Raw genomic sequence first — 10,698 nt, forward strand, 5'->3', positions numbered from 1 at the left:
TCAACTCGATCAACTCGGTCAACTCGGTCAACTCGGTCAACTCGGTCAACTCGGTCAACTCGGTCCAACTCGATCAACTCGATCAACTCGGTCAACTCGGTCCACTACCCTGGTCAACTCGGTCAACTCGGTCAACTCGGTCAACTTACCCTGGTCAACTCGGTCAACTCGGTCCACTACCCTGGTCAACTCGATCCACTACCCTGGTCAACTCGGTCAACTCGGTCTACTACCCTGGTCAACTCGGTCAACTTGGTCAACTCGGTCAACTCGGTCAACTCGGTCAACTCGGTCAACTCGGTCCACTACCCTGGTCAACTCGGTCAACTCGGTCAACTCGGTCCACTCGGTCCACTACCCTGGTCAACTCGGTCAACTCGGTCAACTCGGTCCACTCGGTCCACTCGGTCCACTACCCTGGTCAACTCGGTCAACTCGGTCAACTCGGTCAACTCGGTCAACTCGGTCAACTCGGTCAACTCGATCAACCCTGAGATAATTCAAGCAGATTTAGAACAGTCAAGAAACTACGTTTTGTACCATCACCAGAGAATGATAAATCGGATATTATGAATTTATTTGGAAATTATTTAGGTTTTCGCGACCTACTAAGTTCACAGGCCTTCCAGAAGTGTTCTTTTTTTGGTGAATGTATTGGGACCGCGTCGTGGCTGTATGATAATATATATATATTTTTTACATTTTTCTATTCCAACATGTAATCACCAGACGTGATGACGGCACACTCAAGTTTTTTCAACTTATATTAATGCCGACACCAACACAGGGGACAAATACATGACAGGACAATACTCATTTACACCTGAGCTAAGTGAGGAAAGCCGTGTAAAGTGCCTTTCCCAAGGGCACAAGATCGGTGGCATGTCAGGACTCGAACCCGAGACCCTAAGTTCCGAGTCGCGCACTCTGCCGCTACGCCACACGACCCCACTGATATATGATAATATGATAATATTGATAAGGGTATTGTACCATTTCCCTAATATCTCCACATATCGCCCACTAAATCCCACAAAATGCGTATGCAGGGTCAGCTTGAGGTGTAATCAACTGTAAAAATTACGACCTCCTACCCACCAAGTAACAAATCGACGAATGAGACACCTAACACAATATTTTCGTACCCAGAAAAACTATACTGCCCCCACCTGCATTATTAACTATGATGTCCACTCCATCTGTGCAATGTCCCCTTGCCTCAGCACACAGTCTCTCTACATCTGCAGTACTGGTCAGATCCGCTGGGATGTAGGTGGCCTTTATCCCGGTGTAACTTCTGTTGAAGCAAGAATATGCAAATGTCTTGCCTTTTTTTCTAAATGTGACACTATAAGATATAAAGAAAAGATAGATAAATAAAGATATATAAAGAAAAGAGAGATATAAAGAAAAGACAAACCGGAAAGAGAGAGAGGTAGAGAGAGAGAGAGAGAGAGAGAGAGAGAGAGAGAGAGAGAGCGAGAGAGCGAGCGTTAAAAAACAGTAAACCGATGTCATGACCCCACGTATTAAAAAAAATCACATATAAAAGCATAAAAATGCAAATATTTAATTAATACGCATCCACTCTCTCATTGGTCGAACCACTAGTTAACATGTTATCGTTGGTTGAATTGCTTATTAAAAAAACAGGATCGGTCTTTTGACAGATAAGCAAACAAACAAACAAACAAACCGGAAGTCGTCCTGGAGCTTTGTTAATAGCTTATCGTCTGCAAACCCGGTGTAGACGACGTCACATCCGCTGTTTGCCAGAGCCCGTGCTATCCCCAGCCCGATCCCGCTGGTGGACCCTGTCACCAGGGCACACCGACCCGTCAGGGCGGCAGCCTGGCTTCCCACACACCTATCAGTAAAAACAAGTGATCTCGAACCAGTTTAGATCATTGAAGAGCTAATCACAGACACACAGACACACATACACACATAAACACACACACACACACACAGACACACACACACACACACACACACACACACACACACACACACACATACGCACACACACACACACACACACACACACACACACACACACACATACACACACACACACACACGCACACACACACGAGAAAAAGGTTAATTACACAATATAATTACCTTCCACAATTAGTTCTCGTTACCAAAGTATATCGTGCGAGGGCTGATGTCTTGGCGAGACGTATAAAGGACGCCATCTCTGAAAATCTTTTTTTTGTTGTTGTACCGGTCAAAGTCCAAATGTTGCCCAGCTAGTTTGAAGGTTAACTTTTACGTGACGAAATGAACGACTCACACATTGCGCTTCACCCGAATACCGCTAGGTGGCTCTTGCAGCCAACCAAAGTTCGTGAGCCAACGACAACAACTGCCCGAGTCAGTACAATGCATGCTTCGACCTATGGTTATGCTATAATATATTTGTAGCTCAATGGCTCGTATACTATGTGAATGGACGCTAATACCCAGGCCACATTCGCCGTAGATCGTCGTGCGATTTTTAGGGTGTAAATTTTCAAGCAGGATGTGACCGAACAAACTGCCGACAGAGATACAACTATCCCAAGAGTGCCATTGGTTTGCGATTCGCACGACCACTGTGCGACAGATGTGATCGAGCCAAAATATAAAACATCGGGACTTCTCTGATGCAAACACAACATAAGGTAATTCAAAGTTACTCATCCATTCCTTCAATCATTCATACAGGCGCTCTTTCACCCATTGGCTTACTTGCGCTTTTGCCTACACATTTTCTACCGTTCCAGAATGATTTTGTTTTCTATTTACATACCCATTCTAAAATCAGCACGTCGGCAGGACGTACTGCGCCTGCGCAGAACCCTGTATTTTCACGGTTTTCGGTGGATTTTTGGTCAACGTTGCATCAAAATTTTGCCTGTTGCAGAAGATATCTTTTCCGACATAACATTTGGAAACTACAGACGGAGTGTTAACCTTGTATGTGCGAATACAACCTTATATGAGACATTCTGCCGAAATGCTATGTACAGTACATTACTGGTTTCACGCAGGTGCAGTACGTTCTGCCAACGTGCTTCTAAAATCTAGCATGAGCTAGAACCCTGACATTTTCATGCATTTTGTAAATAAAGAAAAGGACGTTCACTAACGCACATAACAGGACATTTTCTTATATAGACCACCCTAGCACGTCGGCAGAACGTACTGCACCTGTGCGAAATCGGTAATGTATTGTGCAGAACGTCTCATATCTCGCATACCGTGTGACAGCTTAAAGGTAAACATCCCGTCTGTAGTTTCCAAATGATGTTTTGGAAAAGATATCGTCTGTAACAGGCAAAATTCTGATGCAACGATTTGACCAAAAATCCAACAAAAACCTTTAAAAAAATCCGGGTTTCGTGGAGACGCAGTGTAATACCTTCTACCAAGGTCATTATACAGAGATAATGTCCTTGCTTCTACCGACACGCTTATAATTACCACCCTCTACATACAAAATGAACGACCCCCCACAAACCCCAGCTCGACAAACACAGGTCTAACACTGTTTAAACCGGATCTATCAACAGCTCAGTCTTGGCTACGTCATTGTTTTCCTGGTTAGCCTGTAAGAATGATGCAATAACACCACGAGTTCAGGTTGCCTGGTGTCACTAAAATCCTAAGTCAGGCCTAAGTTGTTTTGGTGCGTATTTCTCGCCAACAACTCCATTTGAAGTAGAATTTTTACTGATAATAATCCTGACCCGGATGTAAAATAAGCTGAGCGTGGCCAATCCAGTTTTTACTTCCGGTTGAAAGCGTCGGTATTATTGATTTTGGAACAATCGCTTCTTGTATAAAAGAGTGGAAACATTTGGGTATTTTGTCATTTTTTTCCAAGATGGCGGCTTTAGTAAGACGGTCACTACGATGCCTGGTTAAACTGCAAGTCGAACCTAGAGGATCAAGTCTTATCATTTTAAGGTAAGTGAAACTTATCTTATTTAAGTATAAGGAGTCACATTCAGAGCAATATTTTTCATGCATACATTCTCATGACTATTCCTAAGTTATGCATCGCTTAAAATAAGCTTGACCCTAACAAATTAAGCCGTTTTATGAGCTTTCTTTAAATACTACTGAAAAATGTGTTCTGTCAAATATGAAGTTCTACTGAAGCCAGGTCATGTTTCTAATTTCACAGAGTAAAAAACATCAGTATTTACACTACGTTACATTCATGCTAGGTGCACAAACATACTCTCAACTCTATATTTGTATAACCTTGTCAACTGGCACTGGTTCTACTACAAACTTCAACGACTGGTGCAATGTTTTGAAAGGCGCTTGCTGACTGTAAGGTATTTGTGACTGATGCAATAACTTCGAATTCAAAGGCACTACGCTACGTGGAAAGTACACATGGCCAAAGCTAATATCTGTCTCGTATACATGTCGTTGGCGTTTAGAACGGTCGATTACAAAACTGCAGACTTTGAGTGTATAAGCATAATACCCGTCAACGGTATTATATTTTATGGTGTTGGTTGTTTTTGACCCGTTTTAAACCTTTTTTTTATCTTATCTCTTTATCTTATACACGACTTTATCTTAATAATTTATTTACCATTTCTTGTTCATGATACTACTGTACATGGCTTTGTAATGTAGCTTTTGTACGTTTTATACGCCTAAAATGAATAAAAAATACACTGGGATACACAATAAATGTTTCAGTCGCAAGTTGGCACAAAACTGTAACAGCATTGCAGCCCAATCATACAATTTGAAGAAGGCTGAATTCCGCAGTTACACGGAATATAAGTCATACAGATACGCCACGTATACACCGTTTATAATTAGCGATATGGACTCGACCGTTTTAAACAAGAACAGCCATACAGAAACTTAAATCTTTTAGTACGCTGAGCTCCTAAAACACAGCTCCAACATGTGGGTATTATTGATCGTTCCCCGAATTGTTGGCACACCTGTTACAGACATGTTTTTCTGTATACTGGTCTCTGGATACCTCTGTAGATATGTGTGAGGGAGAAAGTTCCACGTGTTGTCATTGTGATAAAATGACCGATAAAATCCATTGTGAAGCCAAATACATGGCCCTGCCAAATGTATTTCTCCGACAAAACTTTGGAGGTTTCCAATATACCTGAGACAAGGGCTGGGAGGGGTTTATTTTTAGTCGTAATTTAGGAGACTAAACCTAACCTAACCCCAATCGTAAGTCTAACCCTAGCCCTGAACAATCATCCCAACCCTAAACCTAACACTAATACCAACCTTAACCCTAACCCTAAACACCTGACCTCTCACGTATGTGACAGCTATGGTTTTGCTCACCACCGTGCAGGGTATGTTTTGAACCCGGTATAAGTTACATGCGTCTTTCTTTGTTGAACATTTCTGACGCTAAATTAGCTATGGTGGGGAAAAGACAACGTACAAAACTATTACGTAATATCTAGCTAGTATTTTGTGGGTATAAACAAAATAACCAAAAAGTAACCATTGGTAGCAATGAATTTTGTATCAAGAGCAGATATGTAACGTGGAATTTATACAGATATAACAGCTTATTTTAATTTCGTATACACTGTTTTTTCTTTGCATTATTTTACGATGAATATACATGAATGCTTTGAGTATGAAAAAATGATTTTATATTAGTTTGATTAAAATGTATTAGATACACAAATATTGGCAAGCAGTGTTTTACAATATAAAAAAAACATAGTGTATATCTGTCCGCCTGTTGTGTTATTGACAGGCTGTTCCGCATAGTTTACCCACGCATGCGGCTGTTCAAACAACAACCGGATGTTACCGGTCGTAGGGTCAAAGGTCAGATAGTAACAGGTGTCATGGCGGTTTGTTTACGTCACAAGGACACCGACCTCTAACACCCAGTTGTATTCAAAATAAGGTCACAATATACAGATTGGGTGTTATAATCTCATCTTAATTCCCATTTTCATACTTACCAAACTCGACAAAGTGCCCATTTCCATATCCCCCTAGTTAGAACGTCCGTAGCCCAAATGAGTGTAAAATATAAATGTACAACTACTTGGAATAATCTCCCGCTCCACCTAAAATGTTTAACATCAATAATTAGCTTTAAACGAAATCTTAAAAATCACATACTTTTATTTCCCACCGACATTTGATGTCTTATTACTGTGATTTCATCTGTATAAGTTTGAATTTCCGTTTCTTTTTAAAATTCATTTATTTTTTCTTGAGTTATTGCTGTTAACCTATGTTTTAAAATATTATTTGTGATTAGCGTTATTTATCAATCACTTTTGTTACTCATTGTTACTATTTGTTTTGTTACCATTATCATATTGATCCTATTGATCAAATTTATTAATTACTTATTGTTATTTATTTTTACCATTTGATTTGTTAGTATTATTTCAGTTGTTAATTAATTTTGTCGGGGAAGATCCCAGACAAGCCACTATGGCTTCATACCTTTCCCCAGCATTTTATTTTATTGTCAGTAATATGTTCATTTTATTGTTGTTTTTTTTAAATATATGCGAACCAATAAACAAACAAACAAACAAACAAACAAACAAACAAACATCCTTTAACCCCTCTTACCCCGCACATTAATAAGACCTCAAAAGGATTAGATTTGGACTTTAAATTTTTTGGAGATTTGATTTTCTGGTTTTTAAAATCCTTTCTGAAATCCTTAATGTAAGAGCCTAAATATTAATTTTAACTCTCGGGATAAGTGCCCCGGACAATGATCTAAGCTCTTGTGGTTCTGTGATACGTATTGAATTTCAAATCACAACAACAACTACAAAAAACAAACAAACAAAAACCCTTGTTCTATTGCAGACACATGTCGCAGGTTGAGAAGCCTCTGTCCGGTAAGTCTGCCCTGGTGACGGGGTCTACCAGCGGGATCGGACTCGGCATCGCGCGCGCGCTGGCAGGGAGCGGCTGTAACATCGTCTTCACCGGGCACAAGGACGAGGCCGGCATCAGGGAACTACATCAGGAGTTTACCAGGTATGAGAAGTAACAAACATGATTGAATTATTGTCTAGAGTTAAAGAGGTTGGTTCCGACTCAAAGAGCATTCGACCAGTCACTCTGGTCTTCTTTAAAAGAATGACCCACTGAGACTTGTCATGTGGGTCGTTTTAAATAAGTGCGACGTTAAGACTCAAACGCCAAAGGTATCCGGTAAACGATGTTGACCCCCGTAGAGGGTGGTGGAACCTGTAAATAGAGGGAATGGCTCTTGACTGCAATGTACAGAAATGCTAACAATTGCGATTTTAGGACAATTACCATTTTTTAGTTTCAACACATAATATATATGGTGGCATGTAAACTTACTATGAAACCGTTTTCAGGAAGCATAATGTCCAGGCTAACTACATCCCTGCCGAACTGACCCGTCCTGGTGATATTGAGAAGTTATGTCACGAGACCATGGCGTACTACCCAGAAGGCGTCAACATTCTCATCAACGCTGCAGGTATGGAATGTATACATCTGGTAAAAAAACGGCCATTCTACTATTAGAGATCCCAAACGATCATAAAGTCTCTGTCAAAAGAAACTCCGACCGTGGACAATAGTAAATTAAAGGCCACAGCAAGTAAATTTTATGGATAACATCCTTTGCAAGTCTAATGCGACAGATCTAATTGTTTTTAGATCACAAACCTTGTTAAATAAGATTTCAGGCGACCAAACGTGATATCACGATGAACCGTTCTTTTATTCTTGTCTTCAACAGTGTAACCTGCACTTGTATATACCTCAATTAACTAAAACAATATACCTCAATTAACTTAAACAATTGTAGGAAGACGACTTGACCGTACCATCATAGACAGTTACTACACAGGGTATTCATATGGAGACGTATGTGTCAAAACACCACCAAACGCAAGCAATTGTGCCTCAAGCTTGCTAAATCTGAACCAATAGCCGACATATTTGTGCATTTTCGACATTTTGATCACCGTAGAAAGGCATTTTGTAATCTACCTAAAATCAACGCACGCACTAATGTCATCCATAAAAATTACTTACTGTGGACTAATAGCAAAAAAAAAAGACTGTTTGCAAAATGCTTAATCCTATAAGCCCTAATATATCCTTAACGCTCAATCCTCTTTTTTGTGTGTTTTCCCCATATGATCAGGTATTCAGCACGTGTGTCCGATTGAAAAGTTTCCCTTGGAACGCTGGGATACCATGCTGTCCGTGATGCTGACTGCGCCGTTTCAAATCACCAAACATCTGCTGCCTGCCATGAAAACTAAAGGTAACAACATTTCTCTTTCTGTGTATGGTTTTATCACGTTGGTAAGTCACTGAATAATGAAAGAGCTGTGGGTTTGTGATCTGTTTGGACGTTTACAACATGTTCTTAATATTAACAGTAGATATAAAGGTCAGACACAAGGAGATGTAATCTTGAGCGTATAGTGATAACACGTGGGTGGGGGCGATTGACATGCAGACTGACTGAAGGTCAAAAGATTAGAAAGAGGAAAAGGGGTAAACTTTATGCTCATGTCAACCCAAATCTAAGTTTTCCTTTTCTTGCCATTTAAAGAATGCTTTGATCAAAATGCATTTGATTTGAAGTTATATTTCCTTGTCTCATCAAATAACATAATCCAAGAAGCGAAATAAATTTCGCTATTTGACAAGGTTTTAAACACGATAACAAATTATCTATCTGTAATTCCTCTATCTTCAGGCTGGGGGCGCATCGTGAACGTGTCCACGGTGCATGGGTTGGTGGCGTCTGTGAACAAGTGTGCGTATGTCGCCGCCAAGCACGGACTGAACGGTCTTACCAAGGTAAGGAAAACTATGTCAAAACTTTTTTCCACAATCATTGACTTCTTGATATATTGTTGTGGTTGTTATTCCGTACAATCGGTATGGGTAGTTAGTTTGTGTCCAGAGCTCGAAATACTGGGTGCATATGCACCTTAGTATACACATATACATGCACAAATAAAAATTATTAGCCCATGTACTAACTTTAAGATACATGTAGGTGAACATGGATTCCTTTGCTGCATTGACATATTACTACCTATTAAGTATAGAAGGGATAATGGCAATGATTCCTGAGAAGTTTTAGTATTATCCATACTTTCTAAATCCTGAGATGGTGCAGGTAAAATTTGTCTGGTATAGGTAAATTTCAATGTTACCTGCACCAATGCAGGTATGCAAAAAGTATTTCAAGCCCTAGTGTCCCCGTTTACCCATTAATCAAATAACTTCTACGATATGGTTGGTAGGACGTGATTTTATATTTTGACAGTTGATTGAAAGAAAATGTCATTAACGTCACTAAATGTGTTTCCAGGTTGTTGCCTTGGAGACGGCGGGGACTGGGGTCACTTGTAACTCCATATGTCCCGGATGGGTGCTGTCTACGAGTGAGTATCGTCTCGATAGACATTCTTGCAGTTTAGTAACAAAGCGAAAGGTGGCGTTTCTGAGTAGCTGACAAACGTTTGTGATCACACACTGGTTTGATTAAGGAAATTGAAACACAATTTTAAAGATACGTCGGTGAAGGTTAGACATCAAGCCAATAACTTACGACGAAAAAAAGTTAACCATAAGCAACTGGAAATGATTTTGGAAACGGTCAGACGTTTCAGATAGAATCCACTACCTTTCGTCGGTAACACTGTAGAGTTTTAGAAAAGCAGGTGTATCAGTACGAGCTATTGATTGATATAAAAATAAGTTAAGAATTTTGAAATAAAACTGTAATGTAGAAAACAGGAAGATTTAACACTATTGAATAGAAAATGATCGAACATATGTTTGTTTTAGTGATGGAGCAGCAAATAGCTCAAGCATCGGCAGAAAATGGCATTTCTTGGGACGAAGCAAAGGTAGGTTCTATATGTTAACCTTGAAAAAAACTAAGTTCTGTGATGTCTGTGAAACTTGTGTTGAAATGAGAAATTTCTGTCGACGTTCATTTTTGTAACAATACCGTATATTTGTTTTTACTTTCAGTGGTTACTGATCTCTCAGAAACAACCGTCAATGCAGTTCGCCACTATTGAGCAGGTACTAGTTTGCTAGAATTCTAATATTAAAGCACGGACCTATAAACTGTTATTAGGACTGCTCAGCCATAAAATATTGGGTTGATAATAATAAGCATTTTACCATGATGGTCAATATTGACTGAAGGAGCCAGAAACAATACTTCTATGTGTCGACACATTACACACACGCACATACAAATGTATACACACACGCACGCGTACGCGCGCGCGCACACACACACACACACACACACACACACACACACACACACACACACACACACACACACACACACACACACACACACACACACACACACACACACACACAAACACACACAGAAACACACAGAAACATACACACAAACACACACAAACACACACAGACAGTCCTCCCAAGACAATACTCCCAATCTGACCCGCTACACTATTCCAGGTGTCAGCGTCAGTTGTGTACCTCTGCTCTCCGGCCGCTGACCAGATGACCGGGTCCTGTATGACCATGGACGGAGGCTGGACCGCACAGTAGCACGGACACGACATGTCTGACCATGGCAGGGGCTTAGCCTCCTTCGCAGTCTTGTTGGGCGTCGGCGTTATTTTTTTCTCTGAGCGACGCGAGTAATATGCGGCC

General features: G+C 40.4%; 2 protein-coding genes across 4 annotated transcripts in view; one reads left to right on the forward strand and one right to left on the reverse strand.

The window, feature by feature from the left end:
• LOC109480212 (D-beta-hydroxybutyrate dehydrogenase-like) overlaps positions 1-2,201 on the reverse strand; it is a 9,345-nt gene extending 7,144 nt beyond the window's left edge. Inside the window, exons 1-3 of the mRNA XM_019782361.1 lie at positions 2,125-2,201; positions 1,697-1,867; positions 1,170-1,297 (exon numbers count right to left, since the gene is read on the reverse strand). Of these exons, the coding sequence (XP_019637920.1) occupies positions 1,170-1,297; positions 1,697-1,867; positions 2,125-2,201 (376 nt within the window). The remainder of the gene's footprint in view (positions 1-1,169; positions 1,298-1,696; positions 1,868-2,124) is intronic.
• A 1,373-nt stretch (positions 2,202-3,574) lies between these two features.
• On the forward strand, positions 3,575-10,663 carry LOC109480375 (D-beta-hydroxybutyrate dehydrogenase-like). 3 transcript variants are annotated; one of them, XM_019782568.1, is made up of 10 exons: positions 3,575-3,676; positions 3,875-3,957; positions 6,850-7,023; positions 7,374-7,498; positions 8,174-8,296; positions 8,738-8,841; positions 9,362-9,434; positions 9,841-9,902; positions 10,030-10,083; positions 10,501-10,663. In XM_019782568.1, exons 2-10 carry the CDS (start codon positions 3,875-3,877, stop codon positions 10,591-10,593), a joined length of 891 nt encoding a protein of 296 aa, XP_019638127.1. In that variant the 5' UTR covers positions 3,575-3,676; the 3' UTR covers positions 10,594-10,663. The 3 variants fall into 3 exon arrangements, with proteins under 3 accessions (XP_019638127.1, XP_019638128.1, XP_019638126.1); XM_019782569.1 differs by having other exon boundaries at positions 3,652-3,750; positions 3,872-3,957; XM_019782567.1 differs by lacking the exon at positions 3,575-3,676 and having other exon boundaries at positions 3,774-3,957.
• The last annotated feature ends 35 nt before the right edge of the window (positions 10,664-10,698 follow it).

Source organism: Branchiostoma belcheri, unplaced genomic scaffold, assembly GCF_001625305.1.
Source record: "Branchiostoma belcheri isolate BF01 breed outbred unplaced genomic scaffold, Haploidv18h27 scaffold50, whole genome shotgun sequence".
NCBI classification, from domain to species: Eukaryota; Metazoa; Chordata; class Leptocardii; order Amphioxiformes; family Branchiostomatidae; genus Branchiostoma; species Branchiostoma belcheri.